This window comes from Typopeltis vanoorti, chromosome 19 (genome assembly GCF_054136105.1).
Source record: "Typopeltis vanoorti isolate ZY-2024b chromosome 19, IOZ_Tvanoo_1.0, whole genome shotgun sequence".
In the NCBI taxonomy this organism is placed as follows: Eukaryota; Metazoa; Arthropoda; class Arachnida; order Uropygi; family Thelyphonidae; genus Typopeltis; species Typopeltis vanoorti.
In genome coordinates this window covers 89,512,165-89,534,562 of record NC_143567.1, presented here as the reverse complement: position 1 = coordinate 89,534,562, position 22,398 = coordinate 89,512,165, and the positions used below count along the sequence as shown (strand labels likewise).

Below are 22,398 nucleotides of genomic sequence, written 5' to 3'. Positions count from 1 at the left end.
GGAATTAGGAAGTGTATATAATTATAGATTTAGGTCACGACTGCAATAATCTGAATCTATACGGCAGTGTTAAAGTAAGATATCGAGTAAGAAAGCCTCAGAATCTAGTATTGTCTCCCTGAGCAAGGATCCTTTTCTGCTATAGGATACTGGCTGGTGCAGCAAAATATAAATTCGCCAGTATCCGAAGAGGAAACAATCCTAGATGTAAGCATATTAGGCCAGATATCTGACGAAGTAAAATAGCAATAGAAAGATAGAATAGGAAGTGATAAATCAGAAAATATAGAGAAAGTAACGACATAACAATAGAACAGCCGGTAGGATTTAATTGAATAAGGTTATGAATAAGAAAGGATTTAATCAAGCATCAACACTTTAAGTATAAAAATATAAATAAAATATTTAACACTGCCTATGCATTAAGGGAAGGGCCACTACCTTAGTCCTGAAGATATTTTGAGGCGCAAACTTTGTTTGCTTACACTTGGATAAAGGATTAAACTAAATTTATTATAGTCTAACCAAGTGCAAAATAAACTTCCAACATCTTTCTCTAAATCCAGAGTAATTTAATAATAAGGTGGTAGTACATTGGTTGGCAACTCGTATAGGTAAATATGACCTCTCCATTGCTTCTGCCTTAGTATCGCTACTTTGGGCCTGGCTCCCAACTGAAGAGACCTCAATAAAGGTTGAAACTAGTCTGGGTAGTGGCCCTTCCTTTAATGCATAGCAGTATACATGTCGGTAAGCAAATGTGCTTTGCATTATGGGAGATACTGAGACAAGGAGTGACGAGAGGTTGGTCCACCTTTGCTACGAGTTGCCAAAGGATGTACCACCTTACTTTAGTCCTGAAGATATTTTCAGGTGCAAACTTTGTTTGCTTACACTTGGATAAAGGATTAAACTAAATTTATTATAGTCTAAACAAGTGCAAAATAAACTTCCAACATTTTCTCTAAAACCTGTCCTATCCCTCTAGTATTAAAATCTATTTCTCCAGGATGAAATACTCCAATAAAGTGTTCATTGAACAACTCCTATGTCCTCTGCATCAGTCACTCTATTCCCATTTTTATCCAAGTGTCATTCATCCACGATCATTTCTCTTCTTACTGACCACAGCTAAAAAATTCCTTAGGATTTTCTTTGGATCTTAGTGCCTATCTTTTCTCATATTCCAGTTTTGCCTTCCTCACCATACTAGTCACTCTCCTGGCCTTGTTCAGGCCTAAATCTTATATTCTTCATGCATCTGCTCTCCACCCATCTCCTTATATCTCTTCTATAATCTCTTTTTCACCTGCAGTTTCTGTGCGATATTGTTTGTCATCCACTTTACACCAAATTGTGTCCTCTTCTTCACTCGTGGAATACAGCTTACTAATGCTGCTAACAAATATTCCTTCACAATTTCCCAAGCACTAATGATATCTTGCTCTTCCAATTCCTCCCTCTATGGAACTGCCCCAAGTTGATATCCAAAACTATTATAATCATCTGCCTTATAATTCCACATACATTCCTTTCTCTTTGATACTCCTGCATGTCTATTCATCTTCCATGTAAAATCCATATGGTCACTCTCTCCAACTGGGGATAAACATAGAGGGATTTGGAATTCTCTCCATTTCTTTTTCCTGTTAATTGCAAAATGACCTGGATATTATCTATTGTGGAGTTTGGATTCTTCTGAATCCTGCCTGCTCTCTACTGCAGTTGTTTTTGAGTGTGTTTTGGATTCTGTTCAGTATTACTCTGTTCATGATTTTAAATATGTGACAGAGTAGATAGACTGGAAGATAATTTGTCTTCCTTGTTCCCTTTTTTGAACAGAAGTATGGTTTTTGAAGTCTTCCATTCCTCTGGAATCTTTTTTTCTTTGAAGTACCACGTGAATCTGGTAGACAAGGCTTTGAATATAGTTGGTCCACTTTATTAAATTTAGTTTAATCCTTTATCCAAGTGTGAGCAAACAAAGTTTGCACCTGAAAGTATCTTCAGGACTGGGGTAAGGTGGTACAACACCAGGCGACTCATTGCAAAGGTGGAGCAAGCTGACATCACTCCCATCTCAGTATCCTTAATGCATAACATTATACATATCCGCAAAGAGATGTGTTTTGCATTATGGGAGATACTGAGATGGGAGTGATGTTAACTTGATCCACCTTTGCAACGAGTTGCCCGGTGTTGTACCACCTTACCCCATTCCTGAAGATACTTTCAGGCACAAACTTTGTTTGCTCACACTTGGATAAAGGATTAAACTAAATTTAATATAGTCTAACCAAGTGAAAAATAAACTTTCAACATCTTTCTCTAAATCCAGAGTAATTTAATAAAAAGGTGGCACACCGTTTGGCAACTCCTATACTTAGAGATGACCTCGCTAATGCTTCTGCTTGGTATCTCCACTTGGGCCTGGCTCCCAACTGAAGAGACCTCAATAAAGGTTGAAACTAGTCTGGGTAGTGGCCCTTCCCTTAATGCATAACATTATACATATCTGCAAGGAGATACTGAGATGGGAGTGATGTTTCGTTGGTCCACTTTGTTGGATTTCTTTGGCCTTAAGATGATCAAGTCCTGAGGCTCTACCTATGTTCATTTTCTTAAGGGCATGTTCTATTTCTTCTGTTTTTTTTCTGTTAGTATGTTTTTCTCCATTTTGATCCTGTAGAGCATATGGGATTGACTGTTTAAAATTTAAGTCCTTCTCTATTTTTAATTTTATTATTATTATTATTATTATTTATTTATTTATTATTTTTTTTTTCAGACTGATTTTTTCCTGTTCTGGTTTGGTTAGTTTTTGAATCCTGAAAGCTTTTGTAGTCTTCTGGAATTCTTTTCCTTAGTAACTTACAGATAATTTCGTATTCTAGAAAATTTTCTTCGGATTTCTTTAGTTCTTTTCTCTTTTTCAGTAGTGCTATGGTTTGAGGTGAGAGTCATTCTCTTTTCTTTTGTTTCACAGGAATTTATGATTTTTTCTTACACTCATTGAATTTATTACTAAATTCAATATAGTCATCATTTATGTAGCAGTTCTTAATAGTTCATTCAGTCTCTTCTATGTACTTCCTGAACTTGTTGTAGTCTATTTGGGTTGTTTTTTTGAGGTTGCCCTGATATGTTGTTCTTTTTTGTGGTCTATTCTTATAATGGTTCTGAAGAATCTGTGGTCAGAGTCTAAGTTGAAATATGTTTTGCCTATTGTACCAAAATTTTGTACTAGTCTTTTACAGTCTGTTAAAATGTAGTCAATTTCATTTTTTATGAAATTGACTACATTTTAATTACTCCATTCAGTGATTGTCGAGTCCATCTTCTTCCTGGGTGTTTGTTGAAAAATGTGTTTATGAACACATTATAAAGAATTGTTCAGCTGCAGCGAATTTGGGTAATCTCTCTCTCCTCTTCTCTCTCCCAGGCCATTTGGACCTATAAACGTTTCATTTTTACAATTGCGGAGGTAATTTAAGAAGAAAGGTGACCTGTAGGCACACGAACAGTACAAAGCATAGGCCAGAAGGGTAACTACTGTGGTAAGAAAAGCAAAAGCAGATTATGAAAGGAAATTAGTAATGCAAGCTAAAGAGAATCCCAAACAGTTCTTTCGATATGCTGCAAATAAAAAGAATGATTTTAAGGAATGTCGATGGTAGGGAGGTAACTGGATCAATTGAAATATTAGAATTACTAAGCGAATACTTTGCAAGAGTATATCATCCAGGCTGTGATATTGCAGGAATGAGGGAACCAATGGCTTATACAAGAATTGAGGTGAATAGTATTTTACAGAACCATAATGTGAATACATCTGTGGGATTCAATGGTATACCAGCTCGAGTCTTATGTGAAGCAGCAAAGGAATTTTCAGTGCCCTTGACCATATTGTTTAATTTAAGTCTCAGCTATGAGTTAGTCCCGAGCAGATGGAAAGAGGGGAAAATAGTTTCATTGCATAAAGGAGACTCCAAGACTGCTGTTGCAAATTACCGAATGATTAGCATATCAGCAGTCGTTGTCAAGGTTTTGGAGAAATTAGTTAAGAGCAAAATATAGGAATGGATAGATGAAAATGGGATACTGTATGGGGGGGGCAGCATGGTTTTGTGAAGGGTAGATCATGCCTCAGTAACTTGCTCACATTTTATAATACAGTAACAGCTGAAATGGAGAAGGCAAATGGGTTTACAGTGACACTGCTGGACTTTGCAAAGGCCTTTGACAGGTCACCACATGGAATTCTAATCAGTAAACTGCAGCACATGGGGATGGATATAGGGTTGGTGAGATGGATAGGAGGATGGTTGATGGAGAGATATCAGAGAGAAGTTTATTCAGGAGTAGAGTCCAAAAGAAGGCTGACTAGTAGTGTGCGAAAGGATTCCATTCCTGGACCTGGGTGTTTGTTGAAAAATGTGTTTATGAACACATTATAAAGAATTGTTCAACTGCAGTGAATTTGGGTAATCTCTCTCCTCTTCTATTTCTCTCTCCCAGGCCATTTAGACCTATAATGCAAAAGTTGGGTAGAGCAATATTGAATACACATGATGTCAAAATTTTGCAGGATGATTTAAGATAGATTGGCAGACTGGGCTAAGGAGAATGGATGTCAGTTTAATGTAGCAAAGTGTAAGGTTATACATTTTGGGGTGAAAAGATTAGCAGCAGTATACCACATTGGTGGACCTGTACTCCTGGAAATTGATGAAGCCAGAGATTTGGGAGTGTTGGTGGATAAGGAGTTGAAGTTTAGGGGACACATAGCAAAAGTGGTTAAATCAGCTCATAGATCACTTGGTTACTGAAGAATACTTTGACAAGCAGGTCACCGTTCCTCTTTATCAAGCCTTGATAAGACCCAATCTTAATTACTGTGCACAGATCTGGGTGCCAGGGTTTCTTCTTGATGGGGAGGAGGTAGAGAGGATCCAGAGGCAAGTGACCAAGATGATAACTGGTCTATGGAATGAACCTTACGAGAACAGGTTAGAGATCTGTGGGTTACAAAAATTGGTTGATGGGCAAAAAAGAGGTGATATGATTGAGGCATTCAAATTACTGAGGGGTTTTTACAAGATTAATTCAGAGGAAATTTTTCAGAACATGCCTGGCAGTGGGAGAACTAAGGCCATCCATGGAAACTGAGCAAGAGTGTTAGAAGTAGGTTTTTTACTTGAAGAGTGGTGAATGAGTGGAATAAGCTGCCAGAATCTATCGTGGGTGCCATGACTGTGAATGAGTTCAAAGCAAAATATGATAGATATCGTGCGAATGCTGAATAGTTCTTGACATGATGTTTAGGGTCTCTCCCTTGATGAGTCTAAGGACTCCTTGGAGTTGCCCGTAATAATAATAATTTTATTTCTGAAACTTATTTTGAAATTAAAGTCTCAACCAATGAATGTGCATGTTGACTTGTAATTTAATGCCTGTTAAAGATTCATGTAAAAATTTTCCATTTCTTGATTATCAGCTATGCATGTTAGAGAGTAGCAGGATATTAATTTTATTGTTATATTGTTCTCTATTCAATTAGAAGTACACCTATTCTTTCAGATATGATATTATAAGAAAGGATTGCCTTGGTGAATTTAGATTTAACAAAAAAGCCCACTCCCTCTTGTTTGCCATTGCTTGAGGATGCTCCAAGGAGTATCTGTGAGCCACCATACCATCATGCTGTCAGTTCTTTTAATCTTTTTGTTTCATTCACTAGGAGGATATCTAAGTTGATATCGGTTAGTTCTTTGATTAATAAATCTATTCTGTAGTCTCTTGCCAAAGTTCGAGTATTGAAGGTACCGACTGCCATTTTCAAAGATCTAATAGGCATCCTGCCTTCATCTGCAAGATTCTTAGCACCCTTGGCCTCACTGCCACCGTAGAAAGGGAGTGTGGGCCACACAGAACTCAGGGCCGTTTCTTTTGTGGCATGTATGGACTTCCCACGTATACAGTAGAATTACAAATGTGTGAACATCTGTTTCAGTTTATTCAACATTGCATCAATGAACTTTCTTGACAAAACTATATCTCACAAATCTGTTTGGCATACAATACAATTGATGACAATACTGTATAATAGTGTTGCTGCTGGCGATATTTTTTTTTTGGCACTCTACACCAATATCTTTGTTTACTACAAATAGTTAAATAGCAGCAATCAACTCCTTTGAAAAGTCTTTTTTTCACTATACAAAATATTCAACATAGTCAATGATATGCAGGTGGAGTGGGTGCTGGATGATTGCAATTTGAATGTATCTCTAAAGAGACACATTTTTGCAGAAAGGGCTTAAACAATAAAAATTTATTAATCAATAAATTTTGAAAAAGAAAAAAAGTGTTTTTATTACTAAAAAGACAGTACTTGTGCAACCTTTATTTTTATATTTCCTCTTAGTCAATGTTGGCCAATTGACTCAGTATCTAAGTAAGCTTTTTAAAAAGCAAAATGAATATAAGCTTTCAGCATGGCTGACTGACCCCCCCCCCCGCCACCTGTTTCCACACCTCTGGATAGACTGGGATGTTTTTAAATCAATAATATCATTAGCAAACACTTCTTAATAATGTATGTACTGGAAATGTATGACTCAAATAACCAATTCCATAATTTTGTTAATGCTAAAGATCCTGTCTGTTTTTCATGTGCTTCTTGATGGCACCAAATTATTGAAAGAACTGAATGTGGATGTGGCGTTTGCATACCACAGTGCATGAAGGAAGACTTTGTTTCGAATCTAGTCATCGACTAGAGGAAATTTTTCTAAGTCTTTTTTCGACCGGTTAACGAGTTAGTTGATCTCTGGCACGGGCAAGCGGGTTTTTCTTCCAGAAACTCTGGTTTTTCGTCCCGTAAACTCAAGAAAATCGACCTTAGAACCCACATTATTTCAGACATTAAATATATTGTGTTAGGGTTAGGGACCATGAGATGGCAGACTTGTTGAGCCGTCTCTCTCTCTCTTCACTGCATGCTGCTTAATTAGTAATAGCCTTGGGCCAGCTATCTTTGATTGGCTGCCAGTGGAGATTGAACTGCCCACTCAGTCTCCAAAAGTTAGATAGGGCTAAACGGCCTCACCTACTCCCTATACGAGAATAAAAAGTGTTAGCTGATAGCTAAATAATCTGCTTGAATCTGCTCATCCTTATCAGAATGCTTATTAGTCTTGATTTTTACATGATTCTTATTTTGCTATAACATTTCTGAACACAATTCATCTTCATCAATGATTCCACTTAACATGCCATGTCTAGCACCAGAGAGTGCTATTAAAACTTGACAACACTTCGTCCATCACAGAACACAATACAGTAACAGATGAGTAATAAAAGTAAAAAAATATAAACATGCTTTCAAAAGGAAAATCCATATTTTTATGGATATAAATAAAATATTTTTAAAATGGCAGCTGATATGTTAAGTACTCTCCTAGAAAGATGCACAGTCAATGAGGGCCTTTCTTTACCTCACCTTTTATGACAGACATAAAAATGCTTGGTTTTTTATTACACTGGGTCAGTCATCGTATCATCTTGCTATCCTCCTTAAATTTACATACACATGTACTAAATTCTACACATGATATTTTTGTAAGTTGAGAATTAACTTGATGGTTTTCATTAGTAGTATGAAAGGCCAATCCAGATTTATATGCCCATTTTTTCTCCATGTCTCTGACATGTTCTTTTTGACAGATTTCTCCAGAACATTCTGTCTGTCCAATGTAACAAACATTGCAATAGATTTTATAAACTTCTGGTCTCTTCATAGGTTGATGTGGTTGTTTAGGAGATTTAACACCAAGATTTTTTTGTAGAGGTCAAAAGGCAACTTTTAAGTTGTGTTCTTGTAGGACTTTGGCTACTCTGTGATGTTTCTGATATAAGGTAAAGAAACCATGCCTTTGTAGTAGTAGTCTGGGTGTTGTTGTCTTGGAGTCAGTGATGGTTTATCCAACTTTATTAATAGTTCTGATACTGTAACCATTTTTTTGAAAAAAGTCTTTAAATGTAAGTTATTACCTTGTGTCTTTTATTATCATCACCTGATAATGTAATGGCTCTCTCTTTCAATGTTTTGATGATATTTCATTTTTGTGCTGAGTAGTGGTGGGAACTGGCATGTAGATACTGAACCATATTAAACTTTTTTCTGTATACTTCAAAAGTAAGATTACTTTGCAAATGAGAATACTCAACAAGGAAATGGACTAATCTTTTTCTACCTCTGATGTAAATTGCATTTTGACTTCACTGACTTCCTTAGACCATTAAGACAGTCAGTGAAGTTATGGATTCTTCTGAGTTTTTTCCAAATGATGAAAACATTGTCCACATATCTCACCCATAATCTTGGTTCGATGCAGTATTCTTCAATAGCTAAATGTTCAAACTTTTCTATGTATTCAAAATTATAATACCGGAAAAACTCACGTAAAATATTATTTAACAGTAAAATTTTCGCATGTGTATCGCAGGCATCTTCATTATATTTATAAAGCTAACTGAACAATAACTGACAATTCCAAAGGGAGCCTCCTAAGTAGCTAATGTAAAATAACTAAAAAGGTCAATAAATTTCCTAACTAAAAAATATATATATACACAATAAAAAGTTAGGAAAGATTAGCTGATTTATAAAGTACTATCTCCAATAACGAGATACAAGTAAACCATCAGATCTGTTTAAGTTAGGAGAGTGAAGTAAAGTTTCACATGTTTATTTATAAAGCCGTTCCATGAGAAACTGACTTTTGTGATGGACTCTTGTCTTGTTCCAATGAACTCTATGTCTAGTGATGATGGCATGTTCTGCAAGTCCAGACTGTTCAGGTTCAAGGTATTCAATATAAGACTGGCTAGCCGAATAGAGGCAGATCTTACTGTTTGTCCAAAATAAGATAATCCACAAGAGCAAGGAATCTGGTAGATACCTGAATAACTAAGATGTGGAAGCTTGTCCTTTGGAGAAGTGAGAAAGGTGGAGATTTTTCTGAAAGGTCGAAAGGCAACAAAAATATTCAGTGGTTTTAAAACTTTTGCTATACGTTCACTAATGCCTTGTACATAAGGGATAGGAATGCACGTTATTCCTTCTGTATTTGAAGAGGAAGCTACTCAAAGCTCTTTTGATGAAGGAATGCTTATATCCATTAGATAAAAAGGAGGAAATAATATATTGCAGTTCTTTTTGTAACAAATCATCTAAAGAACAAAAGAAGTGGGCCCGATGAACCAGTGTTTTAATAGTTCCTGCCTTTTGACTGGGATGGTGATGAGATTCAACATGGAAATAATGGCTTGTATGAGTCTATAGAAAAAAGACTGAAGTTTAACTGAAAATTATATTACTAATTAACTGAAGATTATATTACTAAAGGAATTCGATAATCTCTTAAGAGGCAAATTAATCAACAAACCATTCTGCCAATAGAAAAAACAGTAGTTAATCATCTTCATATGTCCTCTCACATATGCAGCAGAGTACACTAGCCAAAGGGTACACAAATTGACTGACTGATTGATTGATGTGTGGCTTTATAGCACAAGGACAGCAAAGATCATGCTACAGCAGGACACATGGTATTAATAAATAAGTAAATAAATACTTATAATGAGATAAATTAGTAAATAAAATAAAATGGAAGTACAAAGTGTTAAGTATTTGCATACTAAAGGTATTAATAAATAGTTATAAGATAAATGAATAAATAAAATCTGTGTTTAATATTGTAGATATTAAACAAGCTTTAATATCTACAAATCTACAAATTTGAATAAATTAATTCTTTGTAAAAATTTAAAAACATCATGCAATTTGTCCAAGTCTGATAACATCTGCCTGAGTGTATAGGTCTCGGCCAGATAAGTAAAAACGCCATTTCTCTCTCATGTAAAGCGCTCGTACTCCATCAGAATATAGTACGATGGGCATTGCATTTCTCACACATAGGTAGGTCATCAGCCCTCAGTAAATAAGAATCTGTGAGATCACTGTGACCTATGCAGAGCCTAACAAGAATACTTTCCTCTCTTCTGTTTCTTTGTTGACTAGACTGCCAATGTTTAATTTCAGGCTTAATCTCATGCAATTTGTTCATCAGTGCTTCCTGCCAGGAGTATTGCCAATGGGCAATTAATTTTGATTTTATAAACTGAGTATAGTCAGTATAAGGAAGCATCAAACAGTATGTCTAAAAAGTATACGAGCTAATCTAGCAGCCGCATCTGTGATGTCATTTCCCTTAATTACAATGTGGCTGGGAATCCAGAGCAAAATTAATGCTCTTTATTTTGTACAAGAGTTCCAGTCACTAGGTCATCAAGCATTGGATGTGGATTATATACCAAGGAGGAGATAGCCCGTACAGAACTCAAAGAATCTGTATAAATTATACACTTTTGGTATGAGTTTTCTTTGATATGCACAAGTGTAAACTCAATGGCATGCAACTCTGCTATGTAATTACTGCAATCGAGTGGGATCTGGTTGAGATAATAATGTTAGTATAAACAGCAGCAGCACAACCAACAGAGATCTGATCTTGAAACCTCAGGATAGATGTGTAGTAAATCAGAGTGGGATGCCCTGTGTGCAGGGAACAATTGAAGGTGGACAGATGAGGATGCGAGACCTCTGTGGTTGACAAAGTGAGAGATTGCAGGATGGGATGCATTCTACCATGGAGGAATGCTGTTTTGTTTGGTGCAGGGGATATACAAAGTTACTATTCTGTTATTCTGATACAAAGTGCATATGGAAAGGCAACTGTGTTTATATAAGCCTGCTGAAAAATAATGAGCATTCTAATTTACTCAATCTCCTTTCAAATAATCAAACATGTATTCTTTACATTCTAGATAACTTGGACTCTGATTGTGTAAATTTTAATGTGAATTTAAAATTGGAAACAATTTTATTAAGGTTTTTAGTCAAGAAGAACAAAATATCTCCATTTGTTAACCAAGCTGGAAAAACTAACAAGTAAGAAATTGAATTTTTGACAGTTCACATCCTGCATAAAAAGCATGTTTTGAGTGTGCAATTTCAAGTGGTTTTTTTGAGAGATGGGCTGCATTTGAATAGGTTTGGTATCTGATATTTTGAGCAATTGTTATTAGGAGAATATCAGAGAGGGCATGAGAAAAAGCAGAGGCAGAATAAAGTGAGTATGAATACAGAAGAATGAGAGCAAATAAGGAGCATGAGAGATTATGACAGAATACAGTGAAAGACAGGAGAGTGAGAGGTAGCAATTTCAGGGACATTAGCCAGTGTAGGTGAGATACCTTCAAAGATAGCAGAAGTGGTTAGATATGGGAGAGTATGGAATTTAGTGATGAAAAGGAGGGATGGCTTGGTCTTGGACTGATGAGGCAGCACAAAAAGCATCATCATAATGCAAGCATAACTTAACAATATTCATGTAGGATGTTATGACTGTATAATACTGCATGGAGTATCAGAAATAATAATGATGAGTTCGTGATTTTGACTGATTAGTCAAAACAACAACATTAATCAATGAAGCCCATTGAGTGAAAAGACCTGGATCCTAACTAAGATATGAAATATCTTTACCAGTGTCTCTCAATGGAAGTTAGCTGGTCTCATATGGAGGTGGCAGTGTTTTTCAAGGAGCAGAGAGATAGAGAGTAAACTCTTTTTCTGTGGATGGGTAATTCTGGCTTTTAAAAAAAGAAGAGCATAATTTTCTGGCATGGAAGAATGCAACAGATACAGGAATGGTATTTCAGGCCAGTAAGTAGCACTTGGTAAATGCAATGAGCATTGTCAGTGAGCAAGGTATATGTATGCTGTTACTAAAAACAGCATGATAACTACATAGAAAAATTGGTGGTCCATCTCACCTAAATTGATGCATGTAATTTTATTCCGCTGAGGACTGTTCAAAATTTGACAAGGTGGTCACCAACCTCCGATAGGAGATGGCACTCAAAGAAGAAGAAGCATTTTATTCCAGATTTTTTCCAGCATATTTAGAAAGTACAGGGTGGAAACTAGTTTGCTAGGACACTCATTATCCTTGTGAATGCAACACTGATAACTAATTCTTCTTATTATCATAAAGTTAGTTTAATCCTTTATCCAAGTGTGAGCAAACAAAGTTTGCACCTGAAAGTATCTTCAGGCCTGGGGTAAGGTGGCACAACACCGGGCAACTCGTTACAAAGGTGGAGCAAGCTAACATCACTCCTATCTTAGTATCTCCCATAATGCAAAACACATCTCCTTGCGGATATGTATAATGTTATGCATTAAGGGAAGGGCCACTACCCAGACTAGTTTCGACCTTTATTGAGGTCTCTTCAGTGGGAGCCAAGCCCAAGTATGAGATAGGAGTGATGTTAGCTTGCTCCACTTTTGCAATGAGTTGCCCGGTGTTGTACCACCTTACCCCAGTCCAGAAGATACTTTCAGGCGTAAACTTTGTTTGCTCACACTTGGATAAAGGATTAAACTAAATTTATTATAGTCTAACCAAGTGAAAAATAAACTTTCAACATCTCCTGATTATCATTTTTGATGTTAGGTGCATGCACTCTCTTCAACAGTAAATGTAACACAATAGCAACTGGAAGAAATACTGTAAACTAAAATATAGTTTTTGGTAAGGTATAATTAAAGTAGGTTTACTTCTTATTTTTGGATTAAATGAAATTAAAATTAACTTAAAATGATCAGTGAAGAATATAATATCCCTTTTTAAGTGGCAGATGAATCTCATTTTTTATCATAAGCCCATCGTCTTGCTTTGGGAGCCCGAAGTGGTTTGAAAGAATACCATATTTGGTTTCCAGATTGGTGGGCTATAGATAATCTTAAAAAAATTATTTCACCTTCCCTTACATTATGTTAGGATCAACAGCCTACACTGGCCACGTAATTTGGCTTCTTAGAAATGTAATAAATGATATGACAGGGAAGTTAATCATATCTACATCATCTATGTCTGTTATCTGCTTGTGTGTGTGCATGCTTTTGGACAGCAGGCCAATTTTTCTGGATGAAAAATCTGAGTTTTCGGGAGAAAAACTCCTGCTGCATCCACGAGACAACTAATTTACTTTTAACTGAAAGATCTTCACATTCCAGATGGGATTTGAGAATTTGAGATTCCAAGTAAGCTACAGACTCTGTTTATATTCTGTATATGTTAAAAGTTGCTTCCTGTCCTTTTTTTAAGCATGCAAAAAACTTAAGCATGACATAAAATAAAAACAAATGTAGCTCAAATGGAGAGTTAATTTTGGATGGGGGTAATGCACAACATGAGTTTGTGATAGTGTGTATCTAGTATAATGAGTCTTTTGACTACATGGAGGTCTGCTGTTAATAAGTTTCTAGATAATAAATGAAACATATTATTGTGTTTCACATCATTAAATGTGCACATCATTATTGTCAACTAACTAAGGGGTAAACTGAAATAATGTGTGTTACAATTTATCTCTACTTACCTGATGTACAGAGTGTAGATATGCAAGTCAGAATATTTGTAAAAATTTCATGAGGTAAATCTGTCTGAAGAAGCTTGTTGTGTAACATTGAGATCATTCCTAAATTTTGCAACTGTGATTCCATTTCGTCTACATAAAAAAAACAACAACAATAAAAATCTTGTATATATGTCTATGTCAATAAAAACTGTAATATGCCTTACAACACAAATAAAAATATAAGTAGTCACATTTTGTTATCCCAATTACACATGGATGCATAACTTTTCAAAATACTAAGATAAACAAACATCAACAGATAAAATATATCTTTATCAAGCAGCATATTTTTATTCTTAATGCAATGAAATAGCTCTTTACCTCAAATATGCTCATGTAACTAATACTGCAAAATTTCAATAACATTAAATTATAACACTACAAATTTGTAGTGTTGTAATTTACTTTACAACATCACCTGATTTGTCAAAATGTAGTGATACTGACAAATTTGAATATCCCAGTGAATTCAATTCCTATATCAGGATTACTGTATAATAGTTTTTAAGGGAAACAGAATAAAAACCTTAGATCACTTAAGGACATCCACATAGCGTTTTAAGGAATAAAGAGAACTGACCAGGACTTCTGACCTAATGTCCAATCTTCACCTTCTCATGGTGTGCTGCATTAGGTGGTATATATATAGATACTGAAGAAATGAGGATAAGCTGGCCATTTGGGACCCAACCAAACTGTATTCGGTATTGGTTTAAACCAAACAAATGGTGAGATACAATATCATGATATTTCATGCTGAGCTGGTTCAGTGGTGCACTCAGGATTTAATCTTGGGGGGGGGAACAAGATGAATAGACAATTTGAGAATACACACTACGCATCGCATACGACCTATGACTGAGCATCTGCAATGACTGCTAATTCATAAGTAGTATAGAAATAGAAGACATGACACAACATAAATAAAAAAGTGAATTTTAATTGGGAAAATATTTGTGGAAAATATTCTGGTGTTTTTTTCCCCCTTTTTCTTTTTTTTTTTGGGGGGGGCAGGGCCCCCTTGTTCACCCCCCACGGGTGTGCCACTGGCCCACTTAAACAAAAATACTTGCTGTTTTCATCAGAGAACCAAGGAGATCAGTGGTAAGTCAGCTACTTAAATCACCATCAGCAGAATTTAAGATAGGTACCATCTTAACACTAAATATTACCATTATGTCACATCTCCAAGGAGTCCAAGGATCCATCAAGGAAAAATATTCTACTCTACTGCACACAACAGAATGTACTATCCACCACCAATAGTATTTTTTGCCTATAAATTGTGTGCGTGTGTTCTCCTGGTTGATTTTTCTATATTCGAGATGAAACATCCGAGTTTCCAGGAGAAAAACCCTGCTACCTATGTATGAGATTGGCTAGCTCACCTCCAACTGAAAAAAGCTCATATAAATTTTGTTTGATTCTGAATTTGATTCTTGTCACAACAAAAATCAAACTCAGGTCCTTTCTAATCAAAAAGTGCTGTACTGTGGAGATGCTAAATATGATAATAATCTTCCTGAACAGCAAGCAAAACCAAGCAGAATAATGTGGGAAAACATTAAAAGGAGGAAACATCAAACATGAAAAAAAAAAAAAAAGGAAATAATGGAGGAACTTTTTGAATCATTAGAAAAGGATAAGTTGGTCCTTGTTGGAGATATAAATAGCAGAATAAGAAAGGAATACCAACATATAAGAACGTTTCGAGAAAATTTGGAGACAAGAGCAAGGCTAATTTTAATGAAAAGTAACTGCTGGATTTGTGTTCATGACATGGGATTGTCATTAACACCATGTTCCAATATACAGACATGTGCAAATTCATATGGAGAGAAGATTAAAAAAAAATAAAAAAAATAAAAGAAAAGAAAAGAAAAAAAAAATCTCACTTACTATGTAAATGAGATTTTTTCTTTTTTCAGGACACAAGAGTTTTAAGCAGAATAAAAATGAATGTCATAGCAAAAAGAAAAATATGTAAGAAAGTTTTAAAAAGGATTATTCAAGATACAATCATTATTCAAGAAATGATGAGAGTTTGAAAACTCTCATCAGACCACAACAATTTAACCATGGAGACTCATTGCTCATTGGCAGACTGTGGAGAAAACAATTATGGATTTATACAGAGAGATATGGTGAAGATGTCTGCAAGGAGAGAAAAATCAGAACTCCTTGGTGGACTCAAGAAGTTAAACAGGCTGTCCTGGATTAGATGCAATCTGTACAAGACCAAATCAAAATGAGCGTGCACGCACACACACACACACACACACACACACACACACACACACACACACACACACACACTGTACATATATATTATAACTTTTACTGTAATATTGCTTTCACTAACAAAATTCAGTAAAGCTTTCTGCTAAAAAATAATTCCTATCCTTTATGGGAAAAGTGCTGCAATCAAGCTGTCGATTGCAGTATTTTCATTCTTTCACAATCACATGTTGTGGGGATGGTTATCATAGATTCTATAAGCTGTTCTTATACTCATTTTTATTTTTCATTAGAATATAAGTAGTCTAATAAATTGATATTTTTACAACTACACAGCAGTAACTAAAGATCCTTATGACTGTCATCATTCTTACCTTGGACAAACTAGATGGTAGAAGAGAGAATACAAAAACACCAATCTTATATTAGCAAGAATAAATCTGAAAAATCTGGCTTGGCACAGCACTGAATAGATATGGACCACAACATCCTATGGTCTGAAACACACTTCCTTCATCGACGTTGGTGTAAATTTGAATGCTTGTTTAAAAAAATGTTGAGGCCTTACTTCACCATTCGAAATTAAATCGGAATGACTGCCTCTCTCTATCTAAGAATAGAGATATGGGAAAGTCTTATTTTAATCACACATTAAATCTCTCATAGCAAAAGTATCTTTTAAACAACAAATATCAGGAAGGTGGCAAAATATACTGGAGGCTACTGAAAAAGTTTAGAAATGGAGGAAAGAGTACTGTAAAAGGAACCGAAGATGATAAAGGTGACATAAAAACTGAAGATATCCTATATCTTCAGTTTTATTTATTTATCCTATATAACAGAACCATACTAGAACATTTTCAAGAGAAATGCAAAGAGGAGTAGATATCAATACTTGACGTAGAAAAAGCCATCAAATTGACTTTTTGAAGAAAACTTGGAGGAGCGAACAGACGGCATCAATGACAGAATTATATTAAAAATGAAGATATTAAAAAAGGACTCGATATTGTTAGCATTGAAGAATGTATAAGCAGAGATAATCCAAAGTGATATGGCCACTTAAATAGAATGGATGAGGAAAGGTTAGCAAACAAGGTGTTTGATGGCAAGATGGCAGGAAAGAGAACCAGAGGAAGCGAAGGTCTAGGCGGATTGATTCAGTCAGAAGTGCCTTAGAAGCATGAAATGTTAGATATGACAATATTTGAGTGCTGACAAGTAATAGACTAATTAGGAGGAAAATTATGGATAGCGGATTAATAATAATGTAAACTTAATCATGTAGTGCTGTAATAGTAGCCCAAACATTCCTTGAGGATACATATCAGGATACTGATAATGAATATACTGTATAATTAGTCTTCCCAATAAAAAAACACATATACAAGAAAAATAAAAACACATAACACAAGAAATAGTGCATTCATATGTAGTTGTTTAGTAACATTTTATGAAGTCTGCATCTCCTATTTCATACCAAGAGGGAACAGCAAATTCAAGTCATCATTATCATTGTTGTGTCTGATGCTTGTTTCATCATTCTTTGCCATTTCTCTGTTCATTGCCAAATGACTTAAATCCTACAAACTTTTCCCACACCACTCTTTCATTCTCCCCACTGTCGCGTTGTCCATCCTCTTCTATTTATACTGTTCATTATACCAAGGATCAAGTTTTTGATCTTACCACTGTTATTAACTCTGCAGAGATGTCCAAATTTTTTTTTTGTTTCCTTTGAATTATTTTCTGCATTGCAGTTTACTTTGCAATACAGTTCTTCATTTGCTACTTTTTTGCACCATCCAATTCGTATAATCTTTCTATAACATGTTCTTTCAAAAGCCAATATTCAATCTCAGAGTCTTTGAACATTACCCATGTCTTACAACCATGGAGAGCATCACTTGTGAATATGCATGTTTCCAGCAGTTTCACTTAATGAGAAGGCTCATTGATTTACTTTTCCATCTTGCCCATTGCCTGTAGGTTTACTTTAGTTTTTGTTATCCGAGATCTTATCTCTTTTTTACAGTCTAAATCATGCACCATGTTGCTTCCTAGGTATGTGAAGTTCTTAACCTTTTACAGCTCTTGTCAAATGTTTTTATTCATATTTTTTATAAATAAAAAACTTAATGATCCTAATTGCATACCATTGCTGACCTTTATTGTCTTTTTCATCCTCTTCTCTCTGAATATCATTTTTTTTTTTTTTTTTTTTTAATCAATGTTCATTATCACCCCATATCTCTTTCCTTTTTCACCTAGTTCCTCTTTACCTTCTTTAATAATGGCTGCCATCTGCAAATCATAAATTACATTGGCCAAATCTGAATCGGACCGATTATCTCTCTCTCTCAAAAGTTTGGGAGATTCTTATCTTATGTAACCATCAAAAATAGTTCTTAATTGGTAAATCACTGACTGCTGTATGTACCTTGTATTCCCATTTCTTTGATTTGCTTGTTTCTACACACTGATGATGTACTTTTATTTCATTAAATTTAATTACTGTGGTTATCATGTAATTTATTGTTTAAAATCATGAATTGCTTATTTTCATATCATCATCATCATCAAATTCCTGCCATGTACCCTCCAGGGGTGTACAGGATATGATAGTACTACATGAAAAAATTACATCATTACTAACTTCCTATCTACAATTTTCCTCCAAATCAGTCTGTTCAGCTAGTTCCATTTCTTTGCCATTCAGGCTTCTTACGTTGATAGTACCGATCTTTAACTCTGGTGATGTTGAGTTCGGGTTTGTTTTCAGATTTGTTCCAGTAGCTGACTTTTCGCTGTTTGCCCTGGTTCCCTGGCGAAAACAACGGGGGCCTTGTTTAACCGGGCGACGCCCCAGCCGGCATGAAATTTTGTCATGTTGTACCATCAATTTCTATATTGGTTTAAGCCAATAAGAATACAATTTGGTCGGCTAAATCCCAAATTGCCAGCCCATCCTCGTCCGTTCGGTATCCAAGTAGATACCCAACAGGGAGCACCACGAGAAGGTGAGGATTGGACATTAGGTCAGAAGCCCTGGTCGGTTCTCTGCATTCCTTTAAAGGCTATGTGGAGGTCTCCTCTCAGTTATACGGCTTTGACCCTTAAGCACCCCTATTTTCGTATCCTGAATTGAAATTTCCCCTTATCAGTCTGTTCAGCTAGTTCCATTTCTTTGCCATTCAGGCTTCTTACGTTGATAGTACCGATCTTTAACTCTGGTGATGTTGAGTTTGGGTTTGTTTTCAGATTTGTTCCAGTAGCTGACTTTTCGCTGTTTGCCCTGGTTCCCTGGCGAAAACAACGGGGGCCTTGTTTAACCGGGCGACGCCCCAGCCGGCATGAAATTTTGTCATGCTGTACCATCAATTTCTATATTGGTTTAAGCCAATAAGAATACAATTTGGTCGGCTAAATCCCAAATTGCCAGCCCATCCTCGTCCGTTCGGTATCCAAGTAGATACCCAACAGGGAGCACCACGAGAAGGTGAGGATTGGACATTAGGTCAGAAGCCCTGGTCGTTTCTCTGCATTCCTTTAAAGGCTATGTGGAGGTCTCCTCTCAGTTATACAGCTTTGACCCTTAAGCACCCCTATTTTCGTATCCTGAATTGAAATTTCCCCTTATATTATCCTTTATGACATCCATTGTTCTTTCCAAGAACAGGATAAAGATGCTTGGTGATATTGAGTCTCTTTGTCTTGTGCCTTTCATTGTCCAGAACCATCTTCCTATTTCTCCATAGTTTCTCACAGCAGTTTCTGCACTGTCATTGATGTTCTGCAATAGACATATCAGGTTCCTGTCCACTCCATAAGATTCGAGTACAGTCAATGCTACTTTCTGATCTATACTGTCAAATGCTTTCTGAAAGACAAATTCTGGTATATTTATCAGTATTAATATCTCTAAGGGTATTAACAATTAACATAGCAAAGTATTCTTAAAGAAATGAAATGCTTACAAGTTTTCTTCATACACAGTTTATATCTTTGCTTTTTATTCATATTATTAAATAAAAAACTTAATGATCCTAATCGTATCCATATATAGATAAAATGCACTTATGCAGAAAACTTACCAAGAGAGAAGGATGCCATTACTGTTAAAGCTGCAAAAGATTCGTTTTGCATCACTGTATGTTCTGAATTCATCATGCTAATTATATGAGGTAAAGCATCTTCTTTAAGTAATGTATTAATCACAGATTTTGAATTGGAATTTTTCACCAGCCAAGCAAGAAGTCGAGAGGCTTCACCTATTAATAATAATAATTTTTAAAAAAAATACATGCACAGAAGATATAAGTAAAAGAGAATAACTACCACTGACACATGATTTCTTTGAACTTTTTTTTAAAAAAAATTATATCAATAAGCAGATCCAAAGTTAACATAAATGCCATTTACATTAGCTAATTTTGTCATCATCAATTCTTGATATGTACCCTCAAGGATACATATAAAATCTTGATATGTACAGGTCATAAAAATTTCTCTTATGAGAGTCAGCTGAACATCTCCAAGTTTTTTCCCATTTTCATTTTGTACAGTTACTTCAGGGTCTAATGCAAACATTCAGCAGAACTACTCATCGTAATCTGATTCATCAACTGCTTCAATATTAATATTTATTTCGTTACACAATGGGGCTTCATTATTGGTCGATTAGTCTGTTCTATCTCTCTCTTGCTTTAGTTAATTTCATGCAACTTGTGGTCCACATGAACAGTTTCTATTTTTATTTGTGGAATAGTAAAAATACAGGGAATTGTGCATGTCAGTCCATGTGACACATTAGCTGGGAGATTTTTTCTCTATGTACACTGCACCAGTATAAACATTTTCTTCCAGATCCCATCCGTGTCGTGTAATTTTTGCCTGGCCAAGTGGTTAGTGTACCTGTTCTCTGACTAACAGGCTGCTGGTTTGAATCCCGCTGTGGGCATGGATGTTTGTGTTTGTCTTTAGGTGGAGGATGAATGTCATTGCCTGGTGTGAGACCATCACCCCACTTATTGGAGGTCTGAAGTGGCTTGAAAGAGTTCCATGCTTTTTCTCTAGAGCAGAGCTTAAAGACTATGTAAAAAAATAAATAAAAATACAAAAAATATAAAATTGCTAAAAATAGAAAAAAAAATCATTAGACCATCCATGGTACAAAATGTACTTTAGGTTTACAAAATGTAGCTCCCACCTATAAAAGGATTTTGTGGGTGGGAGCAACATAAAGAAAAATAATAGCAAATATGGGGGGGGGGGGGAAGAGTGAGAGAGAGAGAAAATAGTGCTTAAGTTCAGCTGAATTATATTAAATACAATGTCATTACAAACGTGTGGAAAGGCTTATGTGTTCGTCATACATGTTGTTGGAAATTTTTCCACTTCATTAGACTATAAATTATTAGAGATACCAAGAAATTATATACTTGGTTTAACCCTTTATGAAAATATGACTTCTGAATTACTTCAACCTTGGTATCACATCTGGGTCTGGCTCCCACTGATGAGACCTCAATAAAGGTCGAAACCGGTCTGAGTAGTAGTGACCCTTCCCATAATGCATAGCATTATGGGATACTAAGACAAGTGATGTGGTCATAAGTTTCTATATACAAATTGCTCCAATCCTGAAAATAGTTCAGGAGCAAACTTGTTTGCTTACACTTGGATAAAGGATTAAACCAAGTATGAGGTGTGGCTATAAAACAATGAGACTGATTGCAAAAATGTGGTTTATTATTACGATTGTACAACTTAAGCTACAGAGGCTAGGGATTCAGCTAGAGAGGCATGTGGTGAAGTTGTCTGCAAGGATAGAAAAATTAGAACTCCATGGTGGACACAGGAAGTTAAAGAGGCAGTGAAGGAAAAGAAGCAAGCATATCAAAAGTTCCTGGCAAATAAGTCAGCTTGTGCTCTTAGAGAACACAGAGACAAATGTAGCTAAACAGTGTGTAAAACTAGCTAAACAAAAGTCATGGGAGGACCTTGGAAGAACATAGAAAATAAATAGCAGGAAGGTGGCAAAATATTCTGGAGGTTTTTGAAGAAGCTTAGGAATGGAGGAAAGAGTGCTATAAAAGGAGTTAGAGATGATAAAGGTGAAATGAAAATGGGAGAAAAAAATATCCTTGAAGAATGGAGTAATTACTTTGAAAAACTGCTAAATGAAACAAGCAGTGATGACAGTACAGTGATAAAAAACACTGACCAGGCATGCAGTCAGGAATACATATCCATACTTGAAGTAGAAAAAGCCATCAAAGGCTTCAAATGTGAAAAGGCAGCAGAAGCAGATGATATTCAACCAGAAATAATGAAGTATGATGGCATAAAAGTCTTACAGTGGCTGCACTGCATAGTTCAGAATGCCTGGACAGAGGGACGAATTCCCAATGATTGGAGTAGAGCTCTCATAGTACCCATATATAAAAAGGGAAATAAAACTGAATGTGAGAATTACAGAGGTATTTCCCTACTGAGTGGAGTGTTCCTGGTAAGATATATGCAAGTATACTTGAAAAACAGTTGAGAAGAATTGTGGAAGCAAAGCGTGGTGAAGAACAAGCTGGATTCAGGTCAAATAGAGGC

At 35.7% G+C, this 22,398-nt stretch overlaps 1 protein-coding gene across 2 annotated transcripts in view; it reads right to left on the bottom strand.

The window, feature by feature from the left end:
• The window catches only part of LOC150096323 (rap1 GTPase-GDP dissociation stimulator 1-like), a 266,122-nt gene that overhangs the window by 11,754 nt on the left and 231,970 nt on the right, over positions 1 to 22,398 (bottom strand). For both annotated transcript variants that reach the window (XM_090408894.1, XM_090408895.1), the window contains 2 exons: positions 19,887 to 20,063; positions 13,516 to 13,644 (listed from right to left, as the gene is read on the bottom strand). In XM_090408894.1, the coding sequence (XP_090265020.1) occupies positions 13,516 to 13,644; positions 19,887 to 20,063 (306 nt within the window). The remainder of the gene's footprint in view (positions 1 to 13,515; positions 13,645 to 19,886; positions 20,064 to 22,398) is intronic.